This window comes from Elephas maximus, chromosome 4 (genome assembly GCF_024166365.1).
Source record: "Elephas maximus indicus isolate mEleMax1 chromosome 4, mEleMax1 primary haplotype, whole genome shotgun sequence".
Classification (NCBI taxonomy): domain Eukaryota; kingdom Metazoa; phylum Chordata; class Mammalia; order Proboscidea; family Elephantidae; genus Elephas; species Elephas maximus.
The window spans coordinates 105,394,112-105,413,120 of NC_064822.1; the positions used below are offsets into that span (position 1 = coordinate 105,394,112).

The 19,009-nt window shown below is 55.4% G+C and overlaps 2 protein-coding genes across 2 annotated transcripts; both read left to right on the forward strand.

Annotated features, from left to right (window-relative positions):
* Positions 1-2,147: 2,147 nt before the first annotated feature.
* LOC126075402 (aquaporin-5) lies at positions 2,148-6,734 on the forward strand. The gene is made up of 4 exons (XM_049883073.1): positions 2,148-3,088; positions 4,550-4,714; positions 5,144-5,227; positions 5,977-6,734. The coding sequence occupies exons 1-4, from the start codon at positions 2,369-2,371 to the stop codon at positions 6,160-6,162; spliced, it is 1,155 nt and encodes a 384-aa protein (XP_049739030.1). The 5' UTR covers positions 2,148-2,368; the 3' UTR covers positions 6,163-6,734.
* A 7,449-nt stretch (positions 6,735-14,183) lies between these two features.
* Positions 14,184-18,489, forward strand: AQP6 (aquaporin 6). The gene is made up of 6 exons (XM_049881539.1): positions 14,184-14,541; positions 14,673-15,178; positions 15,985-16,143; positions 16,398-16,478; positions 17,173-17,428; positions 18,114-18,489. Exons 2-5 carry the CDS (start codon positions 14,816-14,818, stop codon positions 17,419-17,421), a joined length of 852 nt encoding a protein of 283 aa, XP_049737496.1. The 5' UTR covers positions 14,184-14,541; positions 14,673-14,815; the 3' UTR covers positions 17,422-17,428; positions 18,114-18,489.
* Positions 18,490-19,009: the final 520 nt, after the last annotated feature.

Sequence of the window (19,009 nt, forward strand, 5' to 3'; positions counted from 1 at the left end):
GTGGAGTGCTTGGAGCAAAGACGATTTCAGAGATAGTAGATCCAGTAGTTTCTTGTGACAAGCCAGGGACAGAGTGACCCTGATGTTTAGAGGAAAATGGCAGGGACCTCAGGCACAGGCCTGGGAAACACAAGCAGCTCTCCCTCTTTGGCTGCCCCAGGCCCACTCTTTGTGACCAAGCCTGCAGTTGGCAGCCTGCGGTTCCATCTCAGGGCTGCCACTCACTGTGTGACCATGGGCAAGGCAATAACCTCTCTTGCATCTGGGTTTCCTCACAGGTAGCTTAGAATTAGACCACATATTGGGGGCCAAAGACCTTTGTTAACTCTAAAGGACTGAACTCAAATCCTTGGTGGCCCAGTCTCCTGTAAGCACCGCCCAATCCTTTCCACTTCAAGACAATGGACTTTGACATCTATGGATTCATGGAGACAGTGTCTGGGAAGAGAGGATGAGGTGGAAGAAGGTGGAAGGGCACAGAGTAGGGGCAACACCCTAAGGGCCCTAGGGTCATCAGGGTCATCATCCTAGTCTGGGCCAGGCCCACCCGAAGCCCTAAACCCCAGGCCCAGGAGAAAATAAATCCTCAATACAGCTGCCTTGCTCTGCTGGGAGCAAGGCCCCAGGACCCATCTAAGAAAGGACACAAAGACCTGCCAGAGAGATGTGGGGGAGGAGGTGATCCAGCAGGAAATGCCAGAGCAGAGTGGCAACAATAAAGGGGTTTCTTTGGCCCCTGTTTTCTTTGGCCTCTTAGCTGCCACGGAGCCCAGAGCTTGCTCTTCCAGGTCCTAGGCTTTCCTCCCAGCCCCTCCCCTCAGCCTCTGCCTGACAGACTGACAGACTGACCTGTTCTCTCTCCACTACATCCTCCAGCCAGGAGCCTTCCCTACAGTTTAGCACCACGCAGAACCTACAGTGAGCTTTTAAAGTTATAATCACAGCACAAGGAAACTTTACTGAGCTTAACTTGGTACCAGGCACTGTGCTAAGTGCTTCTCAAACACATTTGTGTGGGATGAAACTGTCCTTAGTGCAGCTTCCCTCAGGGGCTCCAGGGGACGGGTCCCCACCCCTCCTTCAAATCCTGGAGAGCCCTCCAGCCTCATTCCCCACATACCAAACCTGGAGAAGGGAAGAGAGAGGGGTGAGAGGGCAGAGGAGAGATTAGGCACTGGAAGTGTCACCCAGTCCAAGTGTGAAGGACTTGACTTTTAGGGGACTGAAAATAACCAGGTGTAAGACAGACAGACATGGAAAATGAGGCAGAGACAATGAAAAGTACAGAAATGAGAAGAAGCCAAGAAAAGGTGAAAGAGAGAGTAGATAGAAAGTGAGAGATGAATGGAGAGACTGAGAGACAGAGAAGACAGGAAGACTAAGGCCGACTAAGAATGGAAAAGGAAAGAAAGGGGGGGGGCGGGGGGGGCGGGGAATTGAGAGTGTGAGAGACAGAGAGGAAAAGAGGGACCTAGTGCCTAACAGACAGAATGACACAGATAGAGGGAGAAAGAGACTGAAGGGGAAAAAGAGGCAGAGATTGAAAATCGGAAAGAAACCAACCCAAGTGAGGGTTTGAAGGAAGAGAAGAGTAAGAGACTAAGAGGAGGAGGAAACGGGAGACAGATGGTGGGGGGCTTCCGGCAGGGAGGCAGCAGAGGCCCATTCAGGGCACCGAGGCCAGTGGCGTCCCTGCACCCTCCCCGCACGCCGGCTCCAGCATCCAGAGCCCCAGGACAAAATCGAGCCCGGTCGTGCCCCTTCCCTCCTCTCTACAAGGTGAATTCCCCCCAACCCCTGCAGGGACTCGCTGGGATCCCCAAGAGGGCTGCGTTCCTGGAGAGATTGGCACGGGTGTCAGGAGACGGCACAGAGGGGCCCTCTCTCCACCGGCCGCCGCCTCCTCCCGGGACCGCCCGGTTACCGGGCATCGAGGATTGCCTATCGCCGGGCAGCCTGGCACGGCGCCTACTTTTCCCAACGCCCCCGCTCTCGCCCGGGAGGCCAGCCCCGCCCGGGGAGAGGCCCTGGACTGCCGGACCGCCCCGCAAGGTTCAGCCCGGCCGCCCGCCCCCGCCAACGCGGGGAGGGAGCTGAGTGGCGTTGCTCTCAGAAAAGCGCATCACTTCGGCGCAGCTTGGGGTAAGGCCGGGTCAGGATGCCCGGGTCGCAGGAGGAAAAGGAGGAGCTGGACCAAGAGCCCGAAGAGGAAAAAAGGGGAAGGGCAAGGACTGAGATAAAGGCCCAGAGGAGGTAGACGGCCGGAGTTCCTACCGGGAAGCCCAGACCGAGCAAGACGTCCCAGAGAAACCGGGGAGAGGGACTGGACGAAGGCGCGGAGAGAACGCGGGAGCCACTGGAGCGCACCATGCGCGGGTCCCCTGCCGCCTGGCCCGTCTGCACCGCCACCTGGGTCACGTGGCCCGGGCGGGCCCGCGGCTGCCCCTGCGGGGGGGCTTGCAGTAGGCCCGGGCCCGACGTTCCGCCCTGCGCGAGGCTCTGTCCTCCGGGCGCGGGAGCCGCCCCCTGCCCCCCCGTGCCCGGCCCCCTCCGGGCCGCCCGCCCACTATATAGCGCACCCCTGCAGGGCCCGCGACAGGCCACCAGGCAGGGAGTGGACGCGAAACAGCTCGCAAAGCCCGAGACCCAGCCCACCGGCCCCACCACCGCCGCCCCGACGGGTGCCACGCGCTGCGGCCGCCGCTGCCAGGCCCCCGCGGCCACCATGAAGAAGGAGGTGTGCTCCGTGGCCTTCGCCAAGGCCGTGTTCGCCGAGTTCCTGGCCACCCTCATCTTCGTCTTCTTTGGCCTCGGCTCAGCCCTCAAGTGGCCGTCGGCGCTGCCCTCCATCCTGCAGATCTCGCTGGCGTTTGGTCTGGCCATAGGCACCCTGGCCCAGTCCCTGGGGCCCGTGAGTGGAGGCCACATCAATCCTGCCATTACCCTCGCCCTCTTGGTGGGCAACCAGATCTCGCTGCTCCGTGCTGCCTTCTACGTGGTGGCCCAGCTGGTGGGCGCTATTGCCGGGGCGGGCATCCTCTACGGGCTGGCACCACTCAATGCCCGGGGCAACCTGGCCGTCAACGCTGTGAGTGCCCACATGGCTGGGGGTGGGAGTCAGGACCCTGGTGGTGGGCTTTGGGCCAGGCCGAAAGAATGGGTGCGGTAGAGGGGACCAGTACACATCTGTGCTAAACCAAACCCACTGCCTTTGAGTGGATTCCAACTCAGCGACCCTATAGGACCCATGGGGTTTCCAAGGAGCCGCTGGTGGATTGGAACTGCCCACCTTTTGGTTAGCAACCGAGCTCTTAACCACTGCACCACCAGGGCTCCAAGCCCATGCTAGGAAGGCCTAAGATCAGAAAAATGAATCTACAGGTCTGTGTGTCCCCCACTCAGTCTCCCTGGTCCATGTCCACACCCCTTTCCCTCATGCGGCCCCATCCTGGCCTCTCTCCTAGTGCCTACTGCCCCCTCCTTTCCTGACTTTACTTCTGTCTCACTGCTGATTTCTACCTTCCTGTGGTCCCCTTACATCTCCTCTCCGCTCTTCAGTGAGTGGAGTAATGGAACCACCAGGGAGAAGTGGGTTGTAAACCTGGGTTCGGGTGACCTTGGCTTCTCTGTGCTTCGTTTTTCTCAGCCATCCCATGTTGTCGTTGTTGGCTACAGTGAAGTCAATTCTGACTCATAGCAACCCCATGTGACAGAATAGAACAGCCCCATAAGGTTTTCTAGGTTGTAATCTTCGTAGGAGCAGATTGCCAGGTCTTTCTCCCTTGGAGCTTCTGGGTGGGTTCAACCGCCACTGTTTCGGTTAGCAACCGAGAGCTTAGCTGTTTGCACCAGATGGTCACACCTACCACAGCAGATGTCAAGGAGGTTACATTTAGAACACACGGATGTGAACACCCTAACATGGTGCCAATGCCTGGGGTCTCTGTTGAATATTGGTTCCTTGCCTCCTATCCTTGCCCTGCTCCCTGCTGCCTCCCTCCTCCCAATGCCCCAGATTCAGCCCCCACATCCCATGCAAACTGGGTTCATTAATCAAACACAGAGGAGGATTTTCTCAGCCATTGTCAAGCCGTGAGTCAGCCGCATCAGAGAGACAGGTTTGAGGTTGGCACCAGCAGCTGGTCAGGCATGGCAGGAGGCCTGGGTGGGGGTGCAGAAGGCAAACTGGGCAGCTGCCCACAGGAGGAAGAGTGAAATGCCAGATTATGGAGGTTGGGGGTTGGGTAGAACTGTTGACTGGACTGTGTCCAGGCAGAGTTCCCCCTCATACTCTGCTCTTTGGCCACAGGACCTAGCTTCAAGCTTTGTGCAAACTGTAAAAGTACGACGTCATGTCTTCTGCAAATGGCTACCCTGAGGTGACATGTATGGGGCTTGGTTGTGCTGAAGGTGTGGGGTTCAGGAGTTCCAAATTCCAGGTGTTTGGGCCCTAGGTCTCCTTAGGGGCCAAACTCTTCACCGAGCCCCTGGCCACAGAGCCTGAAGAAGGCAGGGTGCTGTGGGGTCCTAACTCACCCTCCCTGTGCAGCTCAACAACAACACGTCGCCAGGCCAGGCCGTGGTGGTGGAGATGATTCTGACCTTCCAGCTGGCACTCTGCGTCTTCGCCTCCACTGACTCCCGCCGCACCAGCCCTGTGGGGTCCCCGGCCCTGTCCATTGGCCTGTCCGTCACACTGGGCCACCTCGTGGGGGTGAGCAGTGTTGCCACCTCAGCTGCGGTTGGGGGGAGCCACTCAGGACAAATAAAGAGGACCCTTGGGCCAATGAGCACAGCAGACTTTGAGGCCTAGATTTGGGCCCACTGGACCCTGGCCCTGGTGGTCCAGGCTTGATCACACAAAAAATGTTCCTTAGCTTAGGAGAGATAGAGTGAGTGGGATGGGGTGGGACTGGGGACAGGGAGTCAAGCCCAAGCTCAGGACAGAAGAGAGGAGCAGTTGGGGTGGAGTCCATGGTCAACAGGGTAGCTGGGATCCCTGGAGGAAGTGGTCGCCAGCTTAAGAAACTGGGGACTTGGGTCAGGCTGAGCACTGAGCTGCTGTGTGACCTTGGGAGAGTCCTGAGCCTGTGTGAGTGGATAAGGACCTTGCCCGCCTCACTACCTCCCTTTTTCTATCCAGATCTACTTCACCGGCTGCTCCATGAACCCAGCCCGCTCCTTCGGACCCGCAGTAGTCATGGACCGGTTTACCCCTGTGCACTGGGTGAGCCTGGGCCCTCTCCCAGCTCCCTGTGATGAGGGTCCATGGCAGCTGAGACCTAACTGGGCTTTCTGGATGCTGTGGGCCCAGAGCTTGGGGCTGGGGCCCAGGAATTGGTGGTTGGAGAGAGAAGGGGACACAGGAGGGGATAGCATGTGGCCAGAATAAGGGCAGGGGTGGGGTTATGTGGCCTGAGCCCCTGCAGACAGGGACCTTGTAGGAGAGCTCTGTGTGTCTAAGCCTCTGGGGAAGGGAGTTTGTACCTGTGTCAGCCTCCTCTGAGGATTCTGTTTGTCCCTCTGGGGTCTGTATATCTGTTGTCCCTGGTGCTTTGTTTATCTGTCCCTGTTGAGGGAGTTCAGAGAGTCTTCCTGTGTGTCTGCCCCTCTGGACAATCTGTCACCTCCTTTGAGAGCTTATGTTCTCCCTCTCCAAAGTCTGCGTCTGTTCTTCTGTCTCTGAGGATCTGAAGGTCTCTGAAGGTTCATTTGTCTCTCTTTGGGGGTATGATTGGAAAGGACCTGTCCCTCTGGGGATCTGTCTGTCTGCCTACCCTGGATTCCTATCCCTCTGTGGTCCATGTCTTTGTCATTGGGGATGGAGAGGAGGGTCAGCGTATCTGTCCCTGAGGTGGGAGGAGGTCTTTCCCCCTGGAGATCTAGAAGTCTATCTCCTTTGAGGATTCCTGGGTGGGTCCTCTGGTCTCTGAGGCCTGGCACCCAGCCCCCTGACTCTGGCCTTGTCTCCACCAGGTATTCTGGGTGGGGCCCATCGTGGGGGCTGTTGTGGCTGCCATCTTCTACTTCTACCTGCTCTTCCCCAACTCCCTGAGCCTCAGCGAGCGTGTGGCAGTGCTCAAGGGCACGTATCAGCCGGAGGAGGACTGGGAGGTGCATCGGGAGGAACGGAAGAAGAGCATGGAGCTGACCGCCCACTGACCAGTATCAGGCAGGGGCCAGCCCCTCAGCCCCTGAACCACAGGGGAAAAAAGAAAAACATATGACAACAAAGCTTCCTTCCCCTATAGCCGGGTCCTTTTGGCTGGGGAAGAGGTGCTGGCTCCTCAGGCTGCACAGCTAGAGCTGGGAGCAGGAACCCATGACAGGCTCCTGGGGTTGGGGTGAGGGGTTGGAGCCTGGTGGAGAGGGGTCTCTCTGGGACAGAACAAACTGCTGCTGTGAGGTCAGGCCTCAGAGATTGTGAATGCGGCAGGAAGCTCCCAGGCTGCCCCAGGGCCAGGCCAGGAAGGGGTGGCCTATGGTCTGCTCTCTCCACCCTCCCAGCTCCTCCTCAAGAGCCTGAGGGATCGCAGCCCTTGTGACAGCAGAGGCAGGTGGACCCTCCCCTAGAGCTCCTGAGGAGGAACACAGACTGGTTCATTGAATGATGCCTTATTTATTTCTGGTCAAAGACGGGTGGGGCAGGGCTGCTGGTGTTTGAGGTGCGGGCTTCTCAATAAATCACTGATACTCACGTGCTACCTTCGTCTCGCCTCAGAAGCTTCTTGAGATACCCCGCTCATCACCTCTCCTCTTCATCTTCTCATGCCTCCCCCCAGTCTCCACAGGGCACAAGGGAACCCCAGGACAAGTTCTCTGTGGGAAGACTGAGAAGCTGAGGCCAGGGGAGGCCTAGAAAGTCAGAGGGATGGGGAGAGAGAAAGAGGAGGGGTCAGTGGAAGCAGAGAAGGAGGGGTCCTCGCCTGCGTCACTCACCACTCACCCCTCCCACTTCAGCTATGTCAAGTCTCTGCCACTTGAGGGCCTGGCACCAGCACCAGGGTGTGCCAGGCAGGGTGAAGAAGTGGGCCAGCCGGCAGCCCCTTGAGATGCCAAGAGGGTGACCAGCTAGGTTCTGTCATTGAGGAGGAGGCACCACCCTGGACTCTTTCCTCTGCACCTTGACATCACAGAAGGTGCCATTTTGGAAGCCTGTGCTCAGAGGGAGAAACTCTGCATGTGCACACACACACACACACCTATAGAAGCCACACCAGGCCCAGCTCTTTTCTGAGTCCCTTCTTTCCTGCCTCTGTCCATCAGTGTTGCCACTGTCTCCCTTCTGAGCCCATAGCTCTGTCCTTCCCTTCTCCTTGTTCCATTGCTACTGACAGTCCTTAGACAACCTCCTTAAACTCTCTGAGCCTCCATCTCTAGATCTGTAAAACGGGGGTTTAAATCTTTCCCTCACCAAAAAAACAAAAAGATTCCTTCACAGTTGTTTTGGCGATCAGAAGAGAGAATTATAGCGCCTGAGACAGGTTAGCTCCCCATGGATGAAAGGGTGGGAGTCTAAGACTCAACAACACAGAATAGTTTTACCTACTTCATGGGTTGTGAGGGTAAAATGAAATACTGGATGCAAATAAAATGCTTGTGCAATCAGGGGCAGGCAGCTCAGAGCAAGTACTTAATAGGCTAGTGTGAAAAGAAACCAGCACATACACACACCTCATCTGGGACCTCAGCCACACTCCTTCCCTGTTCTGAGCCTCTTCGAACCTCTGCCCCATATTGCCTCCCCCTCTGGTCTTTGATTTTGCCTCAGAAAAGCAGGGGCCAGTAGGGCCAGGAGCTGGACTGGGTGAGAGAAGCTGTAGACCCTGATTAGTGAGGGTCAGTCCCAGGGCCTAGGAGTATCATCTAGTCGATTCCAATTCATGGCAGCCCCATGTGTGTTCTGCTCCATAGGGTTTTCAATGTCTGATATTTTTTGGAAGTATATTGCCAACCCTCTCTTCCCGGGTGCCTCTGGGTGGATGCAGAGGTGGATTATCCAATAAGCAAGGTAAGCATAGGCTTACCTGTGCTTACTTACTAATCTGTAGTGAACAATTTCCCACATCTTGGATGTGGTGAAACCCATGTGAAATTGTTCACTATAGATTAGTAAGCAAGAATAAGTAAACCCCTGTTGGCCTTGCTTACTGGGTCATCCACCCTTGTCAGGGATTGTAAATTTGAAGAGAGGCTTTGATTCTATAGGAAGGTACTGTGGGGTTGGGAGAGAGAGAGAATCCAGCCATACCTAAAATCATAATTTTTGATACAGTTGAATATATGTGAAATTGTTCACTACAGATGATCTGGTAAGCATCATGCTTACCTTGCTTACTGGATAATCCACCTCTGGGACTTGAACCTCCAGCTTTCCATTAGCAGCTGAGCCATTTCCACCACCCAGGGATTCCAAAAGACTTTGTTGTAGGCATCTGTATATGGGAGCTACAACCGTTCCTGTCCTGCCTCCTATGCTTGCTGTTTGCCTTTGGGTTGATTCCAACTTACAGTGGCCCTATATGCCAAGTAGAATCGCCCCCATAGGGTTTTGTAGGCTGTAATCTTTATGGGAGCAAATCTCATGCAGAGCAGCTGGGCTGGAAGCGCCAGCACTAAGCCATCGCCCCACCACGGCTCCTACCCCAGTAGGCATAAAAAAAAAAAAAAAATTAACACCAAATAATAGAGTGTGCGTGAGAACCACAGGGCCCCAGAAACAGAGCTGCTCTACCCCTCTCTCCCTCGCTCCTCCAGGGCTGAAGAGGCTGGCTGCAACTGCCAGCTCCGGCCAGCAGGGGGGGACCTCGTCCGCCGGATCTGCAGCTACTACTGCGCTCCGTCTTCCACAAGTCCTGGGTCTGGGCTCAAGTCAGATGGAGAGGTGGAGAGTGGGTAGGGGTGTAGGACACAGGGAATCTTTCAGTCCTGGGTGCCCTGGAGCCGCCAGGAAGCCGCCTACACCCATTCTACCCCCGCCCCACTATCTCGAAGGGAGTGCAGGAGAGAGGAGAGCCCTCCCCCTCAGTCAACAGAAGACTCTGGTACAGGCAGAGCGATGACTGGGAAACTGGCCCGGCCACTTGCGTTCCTTTCTCTGACGGGCCGAGCAGTGGGCCCGGGGGGTACAGACCCTCTGGGGCATGTGGGGTACCCAGTTAAAGGGCGTTACAGGCCTTGAACTTCCTGCGGGTGAAATCTGCCCGGCCCGCGCGCAGAGTTCAACTTGGGCTTTAGGCAGACAAGTTTCGAGTGGTTAGAGATGTGTGGCCAGCAGGGGGCGCTGTGCCACCTTGGTGTTTGATTCTTCCATTTTCCCATTTTCTGCTTGGATCCGTGGGTTTGCAAAGACCTGTGTGCGCGCGCGCGCACACACACACTCACATACACCCCTCAGTCAATCTGTAGAGCCCAGAAACACGCCTCTGGGAGGTAGGAGCAGCATAGTCACCTGACAGGCAGCTGTAGGCAGCCAGGTGTGGAGACTTGGCAAGAGGCCTGTGAGCATGAGTGAGCTCCAGGCTTGGCACTAGAGCCCAGGACTGGCTGGGTCTGGGAAGGTGCTGGCTGGGGCAGGCAACCCAGGGCTGGAGGATGACCTGGTCAATGCCCACCTGGCCTCAGGGGGTGAAAGACCTTGTCCCAGGCCAGGCAGGGCTCCAAGAAGCTCTGCTTCAGGCTAGCAGGGTACGGGACTGAGGCTGGACTTCATGTTCTCAGAGCAGGAGCTGCCTCAGCAACCAGGACCCTTCCACCCAGCCAGTCCCCATAGCTGTTCACTGGAGAGGGGGAGGAGAGGGACAATCCTCATAAACACTTTCTGACTCAGAGGCACTGTCCTATCTACCAGCAAATTCACTCCTAACAGCACCCGGGGAAGTGGAAATTATTCTCCCTTTTTACACATGGGGAAACTGAGGTCACAGAAGTTACAAAACTGGTCAGGGGTGCAGTATACATGGCAATGTTTTTGCTTGTATTGTTTTATCGGAAACCCCGATGGCGTAGTGGTTAAGTGCTACGGCTGCTAACCAAGAGGTTGGCTGTTCGAATCCACCAGGCACTTCTTGGAAACTCTATGGGGCAGTTCTACTCTGTCCTATACGGTTGCTATGAGCCGGAATCGACTCGACCGGGTTTGGTTTTGGTTGGTATTGTTTTAACAAAAGCTCTCAACAGATAGGTATTACTGCTGTTTGGTACCTGTTTTATAGTTGCAGACGTGGAGGCTAGGTAAAATGCAGAGACTGGTACAAAAGTAAACATCTATATAGGAGTCCTGCCTTGGTCACTGAGCACAAGGCAGTGTCTGTCCACCAACCCCTGTACTGAGAGGAGGGGGAGGGAGGTGCTCTTCAGTTACCCTGGGACAGCCTGAGGCAGGGAACCTACTGTACAAGGGAGGATTTGCCCCCGCACTGCCCACACGGCCACATTCCTTCGTTCATTGAGCATTTATGGAATGCCCCCACTATGCTGGGCAAGGTGGAAGTCTGTACTGCAGCAGTGGGGCCAGTGAGGAGGCCGAGGCCAGAACTACCCTCCAACTTTGCTCAAACCCAGCTCCTCTATGAAGCCTGCCCTGATTTTGCTGGAGAAGGAGATCGGGGCAGCTTTCAGAGAACTGGACTTTTGTAAAGTCTTGAAAGAGAGACAAAGGCACTCCAAACTCCAAGTACCTAGGGCTCTGAAGCTCATTTTGAGGAATTAAAAATATTTGGCCTGGCAGGAGTAAGGATAGGCAGGGTGGGCAGGGAGAGGGAGCCGTCCTTGTTAGACATGGATATTCCCACTTGATCCTGAGGCAATGGGGAGCCGTTGAAGGAATTTGAGCAGAATAATGAAAAGATCAGCTTTGCATTTTAGAAGAATCATCTTGGCAGTGGAGGAGAGTGGTGTGGAGGAGCATGAATGCAGCCTAAGAGCCCAGAGAGGAGGCTGATGCAGAAATCCTGAGAGAGATGGTAAGGGCTGGACTAGGCCAGGAGAAGAGGTGTCAGACATGAGAAAGCAATGTCAGGTACCTGGGCACCCACTGGGTGTGGGCAGAGGGAGAGGGGGGTATCTGAATGACTCCCAGGTTTTGGTCTGGACTCCTGGGTGCATGGTGGAGTCACTCAGTGGGAGAAGGAGAAGGAGGGCCGGCTGGAGGGTGAAGGGTCCAATGTGAGCAGCGTGTGGGTCTGGAATTCAGGAGAGAGGTCTGAGCTGGAGACAGTCATGTGCATCGACAGCCTGTGGAGGCCACAAACACGAATGAGGCTGCCCGGCCATCTCACGGGAAGTGAGAAGAGCACTGGGCCAGAAGGGACAACACCAATCTTTGAGAGTGAATAGGAGAGGAGCCAAAAAAGGAGACTGAGAAGAAGTCCTCAGAGGTAGGAGGAGAGCCAGGAAATGATGGTGTCTCATAAGCCAGGAAAGGAGAGGCCTTTAGGAGGAGGAAGTGGTCAACAGTGCCACAGGCCGCAGCGGGCCAAGGGAGGTGAGGGCTTAAGAGAGGGTCACAGTGACCTTTGCCAGAGCAGTTCCATTGACCGGCAGTGGGGGGAAGCCTTGGTCCTTATGAGTCCAAACCCATGATTTTTCCACTACTCTGTGATTACTTGGGCACAAGGAGCCAGGAGGGAGAGAGAAGTAAAAACTAGGGCTGAGACTGGGAATGGCCAAGAGAGGGCTCCGGGAGCTCCAAGGGAGCCAAGAGCATGAGAGAGGACTTACTTTGGACACAGGAGAAGGGCTGCCTTTTCTTCAAGGCCAGAGGGCAGTAGGTGAGGGCATGAGCAGCTGTTGGGGGAGGTTTGTGGCTGGGGAGGCAGGATGGGAAGAAGTCTTGCCTGATGGCTTGGCTTTCTTGGTGGGATAAGAGGCAAGCTCGTCTGCTGAGGGAAAAGCCAGGACGGGTGGGGTACTTGAAGAGAGAGGGGAAGGTTTGAAGTAGGCCTTAGAAGAATGGAAGAGAGCCCACGGTGGAGTGTGTATGGATTGCTGAGCAGAGCTGAGGCCCCTGCTGAGGCCAGTCATGGTGGCAGTCTGCACGGCTGTGTGGTTTCCCCCAGCAGTGCTCAACAGTGCAGACCAGTCAGGGGTGAAAGGGTGAGGAGGAGGAACATGAGCAAGAACAGGGAGCTAGGACAGTGGGGGTACCAGCAAGAGGGTGCTAGAGGTGAGATGCCAGGGGATCTGACTAGAGAGGGTGGGGCAAAGCCAGGACAGCTGGAAGAACAGAAGGGATGGGAGAGGGGTTTTCCTGAGATTGAGACAGGGCAGGGAGGATAGACAGAGCCTGTGGTCAGAATTGGGATGTTTCATTTGAAGATTTCAGAGGACTCAGTGGGAGCAGGTTATGAGAGCCACCAGCTGAAATGAAATGACCTGACTCCAGGAGACCAAGAAGCTTTCATTCATTCATTTATTCAACAAATACTTATTGAGCACTTTGTTGTTTTTAGTTGCCATCACGTCAATCCCAATTCATGGCGACCCCAGGTATGGTGACCCCGTGTGTTGCAGAGTAGAACTGTGTTCCATAGGGTTTTCAAGGCTGTGACCTTTAGGAAGCAGATTGCCAGGCCTATCCCCTGAGGTGCCTCTGGGTGGGATTGAACTACCAACCTTTCAGCTAATAGTCAAGATCTTAACTGTTTGTGCTACCCAGGGACTCCTAATGAGCACTACTATGGCCAATCCCTGAGCAAGGCACTACAGGTAGGGATGAACAAAACTTGGTTCCTGCACCCTAAGGGCTTCATCACTTTGCTGGGGAGACGCATTAACACCAGGACAGCCCCCTGCAGTGACTGTAGTGTACAGAATGCCAAGTGTGGTGGGAACACACAGAGGGGTTCTCACACAGCCAGGGGCAGCCAGGAAAGGAGCAGGTGATACAGAAGCTGAGCCTTACGGCTTGTTGGGAGTTACCCAAGCAAAGGGTGAAGAGGAGAGAGAGCATCCTACAAGGAGGGGCACCTATGGACTGTTCCAAAAGCACTGGCCATTTGGTGAGGCAGAAGGGATGAGGCAAGGGGTGGGGAGGAGGAGCAGAGGTCGGGTCCCAGAAGGTGAGGAGCTTACAGTGGGGATGGGGAGGCCTTGAAGGGATTTTAGCAGGGGAGCAGCGTGTTCAGATTTGCCTTTTAGAAAGATCACTTGGGCTGCAGTGTGGAGAATGGATTGGAGTGGAGCAAGCGAGCTGGCAGAGATGGGCGGAAGGCTGCAGGGCAGCTGGGTGGTGAGGAGATGGCACAGGCAAGGTATTTAGGATTCAAAATCAGAGGACTGGATGATTTTATTGGATGGGGGAGTGAGGGAGAGAAAGGTTAAGGACACTCCCAGGTGCCACCAGCTGAGCTGGAAAAAGCAGGAGTGAGTGGGGGCAGGGAGGGAAATGAGGAGGTCTTTTTGAAACAGGTGTGTTTGACGAGCCGGAGGGCACCAGGGGTCACCCACTGGCAGGTAGATATGCCCAGGAGTGAGGTCAGGGTGCCCACATGTGGTTAGGAGGTAAAGACTGTGTTGTTGTAACAGCTGGGCAGATTCTTAGGGAGTATCTTTGTTAGGGAAATAACCTTGATCTGCTACTGGGGGGTAAGAAGGGAAGACCCCAGGGCTGGGTGACCTTGGGGCCAGCATGGCCACAAAGATGGTTAAGCTTCCCTGTGAGAAATGAAGAAAATTTTTTGTCCCCTGAGTTGGAGGAGGCGAGCAAAGAACTGGGGGGCAGGGAAGGGAAGGGGAAACCCAGGGAAGGCAAAGAGAAGAAGGGAGAAGTGGACGAAGGGCCAGTGGGAATTCCTGGGTGGTGGGGGGCTTATAGGGCCATTATAAGAACAGAGGTGCCCAACACCATGTGTGTAATTTGATGTAGTTTAAGTAGCTGTAGAATAAATGCCTCTTCCACCCCCCTCCTCCATCCCCCTCCTCTACCCCCCTCCTCCGCACGTTGTCGTCATTGTTGTTAGGTGCCATCCGGTAGGTTCCGACTCATAGCAACCGTATGTACAACAGAACAAAACACTGCAGGGTCCTGCGCCATCCTCACAATCGTTGTCATGTTTGAGCCCATTGTTGCAGCCACTGTGTCAATCTATGTCATTGAAGGCCTTCCTCTTTTTTTGTTGACCCTCTGCTTTACCAAGCATGACGTCCTTCTCCTGGGACTGGTCCCTCCTGATAACGTGTCATTAGTAAAGATTATTCTATCCACAATTGCTTTCTGTGAATGTGGTTTTAGGTGGAAATGAAGGAGAGAGCTTCATTTCTCATCTGAGCTTATGGGGTGCAGAATAGTTTCAGCCCTTTTGGAGGCAGAAGCTGGGGTCGAGGGGGCCTGGAGAGCAGGAAGCCTGAGGAACTTGGACTCACAGGGCTGTGGGGTCTGAGTGACATCCAGGAAGTGGACACCCTGGAGTCCCATGAGAACTGCTGCTCCTTCACCTGAAGCTTTGGGACCGGGCTGTATCCACAGCAGGCCTGTCCAGCCTTAGAGATCCCAGAGATTCCAGCTCAGCACCCAGGACCGCCCCCCTCCATACCTGTCAGGTGAGCTCAGGATAGAGCAGGTATGTGAGTGCCACCCCTCACACCACCCCCACGCCTCCCCCCACCCAAACACACATAACCTGTCTGCCGGCTCCCTGTCAGTCTGACCAATACATTCCTTGGGGTACCAGAGTGACGGACAGATCTGCAGATAGGGGTCAGAGAAGCCGGCAAGGAGTGACCAGCCAGAGTCAGCAGGAGACCAGAAGAGACAGGGGAAACCAGAGACCAGAGAAACGGAGGAAAGCCTGGGAGCAGAGGACCTCAGGCTAACATGCTGGTGTGCAGGCTCTGGACAGCCATCATCAAGGCGCTGTTTGCAGAGTTCCTGGCCACAGGGCTGTATGTGTTCTTTGGCGTGGGCTCGGTGCTACACTGGCCCTCGGCACTTCCCTCCGTGCTGCAGATTGCCATCACCTTCAACCTGGCCACAGCCATGGCTGTGCAGATCACATGGAAGACCAGTGGGGCCCACGTCAACCCCGCTGTGACGCTGGCCTTCCTCGTGGGCTCCCACATCTCCCTCCCCCGAGCTGTGGCCTATGTGGCTGCCCAGTTGGCAGGGGCCACTGCGGGGGCTGCTCTGCTTTACGGGGTCACGCCAGGAGACATCCGAGGGACCCTTGGGATCAATGTGGTATGTGCAGGGAGAGGCTTATGGCAAGTGAAAGGGCAGGGGGGTCTGGCTGGGCCAGAAGGAGGGAATCCAAACAGGTGGCAAAGATGGGGGGCCAAGGCTCAAGGAGGAGACAGGAGGAAAGGACTCACCCATGTGCTCCACGCCTGCTCCAGGCTGGGCCCTGGAACACTGGTCTTAGTCCAGGCAGACTAGGAATGGGATTGTGGTACAGTAACAGACAGAGAAGAGAGAAGCCACCCAAGGGGATGGAGTAGGATGAGAACCAGGCATTTGGAGATAGGAGCAGCTGAGGGAGGGCTGGAACTGCTAGTGCGAAAGGGTCCCGGTGGGCACTTCATTGTCCTCCCCAAGCCACACCCCATGTCCACTTCTGTCTCTTCCCATGTTCCTCCCTCCCATGTCCTTCCCATGTTCCCCCCTCCCATGTCCTTCCCATGTTCCCACAAATACCTTGAGGCCTCACTCCTTGATTCCTGCAATCACCCAGATCTCCATCCACTTCCCCCAGTCCCCTCCTTCCACACCCACCCCTAGCCCTGTCCCAGCCTCCTCCCAAACATGCCTCCCAGCTTCCCTGAGCTTCTCTTCCTGGAACACTGCCCCCACCCACCTCTGGGGTGGGAGGGGTGCCACTCAATTCCACAGGGAACAGGTGTCCAGGGCTGCCCTGAACCCCACCTTACAGCTGAAGCTGTGAGGTGGTGAGGTGTCACCCCTTACAGCTGAGGAAACGAGGCCCAGGGGTTCACCTTCCCGTGGACAGAGCCTGCGTCTGCTCCAGCGTGGTGGTCCCTTCTGCTCAGGTCCGGAGCAACATCTCTGCTGGCCAGGCTGTGGCGGTGGAGCTGGTACTGACTTTGCAGCTGGTGCTCTGTGTCTTTGCTTCCACCGACAGTCGTCAGGCCTCGGGCTCTCCCGCCGTCATAATTGGGATCTCAGTGGCATTGGGCCACCTCGTTGGGGTAAGGGATAAAAAGGACACAGGGGGTACTGTGCATTCACTTCTTCCCTGGGGAAGCTGTGGTGGGCCAAAGGCCAGGCAGTGTGCTTCCCTGAGCCCCCGTGCCTTGGGGCTGAGGCTGTGCCCCACATTCTAGATCCAGGACACATGCTGCAGAGGCCAAGGGTGGGGCTGAGGTCTGAACAGGGCAAAGGGACTATCCCCTCACAGGCCTGCCTTAGGCCTCCTCAACCCCGACCTGCACTTGCTCCCCAGATCTACTTCACCGGATGCTCCATGAACCCTGCCCGCTCCTTTGGGCCCGCTGTCATCATAGGGAAGTTCGCAGTCCACTGGGTAAGCCCCTTTGCCGGCAGCTATAGGGAGGGGAAAGGGCTCGAATCAGGGCGACGGGGGCTGTGGGTTTCACCAGCAGGGTCCACAGAGACTCAGGGAGACAACCTCTCCCTGCCACAGATCATCTTGACCCCTGCGGGAGGTTTCCCTAAACTCAGAAGACAAGGGTGTGTATCCTGGCTGTACTTCCTTTCGCTCTAGCTTTCACAGCTCTGGGGACCCAGTAGACTGGCAAGAAGTGAGCCAGGACAGTAACTGCAGCCTTGGCCCAGGCCTCAAGTCCCTGGCTGCTTCCTTATTATTCACTTCCTCCAGCTGGACCAATTTCTAAGCTTAGAAAAAGAAAAAGACAAACAGAAATAGACCCACACAGCAGCAGAGACAAGAGCAGCAATAGTCAGGACTCCTGGCTGAGATGGGGAAGACAAGAGGGAAGAGGCATGAGAGGGTGAGGAACCTGACCCCTGGCCCCAGCCACTGCTGCATAGCCTGAACCCCTCCTTGGAAGGCAACTTTCCCCTATTTGTGTGGATGCAAGAGACAGGTCTCAGGGTTCTCAAATTTACCACCTTGTAGACAGCTTGAGGGTTCCTCAAGACCAAGCCAGCACCAGAGAAGCACCCAGGGGTCCCAAAGCCACCCCATGGTTCTAATAGCTTACCGGGGGGGTATCTACTTCTCTCTGCCTCCTCAGATATTCTGGGTGGGACCCTTGACAGGTGCTGTCCTGGCATCTCTGATCTACAATTTCATCCTGTTTCCCGACACCAAGACCCTGGCCCAGCGACTGGCCATCCTCACAGGCAGCACTGTGGAGGTGGACAGCATGGTAGGGGTGCACCCCCAGAAGGAAGAGTCCAAGTCCAGTCCAGGCAACACCGAAATGGAGAGTGTGTCAGATGACATGGACCTCGGCCCTGACCCTCAGGCTTCGGAGAGGTGACCTAGAGGTGGGCAGTGTGCCTTGAATAACCTGACTTGAGGTTTCCCTGGTGGGCTTTGCATAGGTGCATGGAGAGGCTTGGCCTCTTGTCCCCACAGGTGGGCAGGAATGCCAATCCCTGTCCCTGGCACTCCATTTCTAGATAAAAAGACTCAGGGGAATGCATCTGTCCAGCTCCCTGTTTCTAGGCCTTTGCCATCTCTCAGTTTACAGAGCAGAGGGAGGGAAGGGGAATACATGTTTGCCTTCCCTCTCTCACCCTTTTGGATCACAGTGGGAGTCCTGGGAAAGGGGAGTGGAGCCGAGACATCGCTCTGCTTAGGCTGAGGACTTCAGGGACCTTGGGGAGCCATAACATCTAGCCTCACCTTTGGGGAGAAGGGGCCAGGACTTACTAGAAGAACCAGGTCCTGAGACAGCCTTCTGAGCTCCTCAGGGAAGAGTTTCTGTCTTTGGTGCAATTTGGGGGCCATGGGTGCCCCTTCAGACTGGGGGCTTCCTGAGGACAGGGATTGCCCTCCCAATAGATCCTCATTCCTCATCCCTCCAAATGCCATTGGGAAGAGCTGACACAGAGAGGAGCCATCTATGGGGCCAGCAGAAGGGCAGATATGGGCAAGGGAAGGAGGGCCTAACATGCCTTTTCCAGGACAGGCTCTTCCAAGGTGTTTGTCCTACCTCCCTCTCCACAGGCCCATTTACAGGAACTTTCCAGAGAAAGGAAGTCTCTGTCCCGTCCTTGAGCCAGAAGAAGCCTTTTCCAGCCCCAGACTCTCAGCTCAATTGGGATCCCCAAAAAGATGTTGAATAAGTCCAAAGGATGGTAAGAACCCTGGGAATGACCCAGGAAACCAAGACGTGGGGTTCAGTATGTTGTTGGAAGACTAATGGAGTCTCGGTTTGTTAATACTTGAAAACTGCTATAAATCTACTCTGTTCACGGTTTGGGGTCTTATCTAGATCTTGGCTTCCCCATCTGTAAAACGGGCACAACCCTCCCCCAGGAACTGCTGTGAAAACAAACAAGAGATTGGAAAATGTTTTTGGAAGTTAAAATGCTAGAAAAACAACCCCAATAAATGATGATTATTGTTGCTGTTACTGTAATTATTGGGTTTGAACACAACTGCTGTTGGTAATGGGAGGGAGGAGGGAAGAAAGGAGAGAGGGAGATGATGGGGGGACATGGAAATGAGTCGGTTTTTCTCTCATTTCATTGGCTTCTCTTACCAGGAGCCCTGCCTCCTTGTCTTCTGGGTCTACTGACCTGGGAGCTTTGTGGGTGTGGGGTGTGGGGGTTGGGAGGGGCCCTGGAATAAAGAGACAAGCCAATAAAAGTCAGTTCTTTTCATCTCTATGGTACCCATCACCATGGTACCCTGAAATGCAGCAGCCAAATCCATAAAATAGATACGTCCCCTCCTGGGATGTTCCCAAGGGGCTGGGGATGGGAGAGGGGCTCCCAAAGTCTTCCAAGGGCTGGCTAACAGAGGCCAACCTGTGACCAGTGCAGTAGCTGAGCCTGCCGGGGCTTGGCCCAAAGCCATGCTCAACTTTCTGTATTATTGCCCATACAGAGTACTGTTCC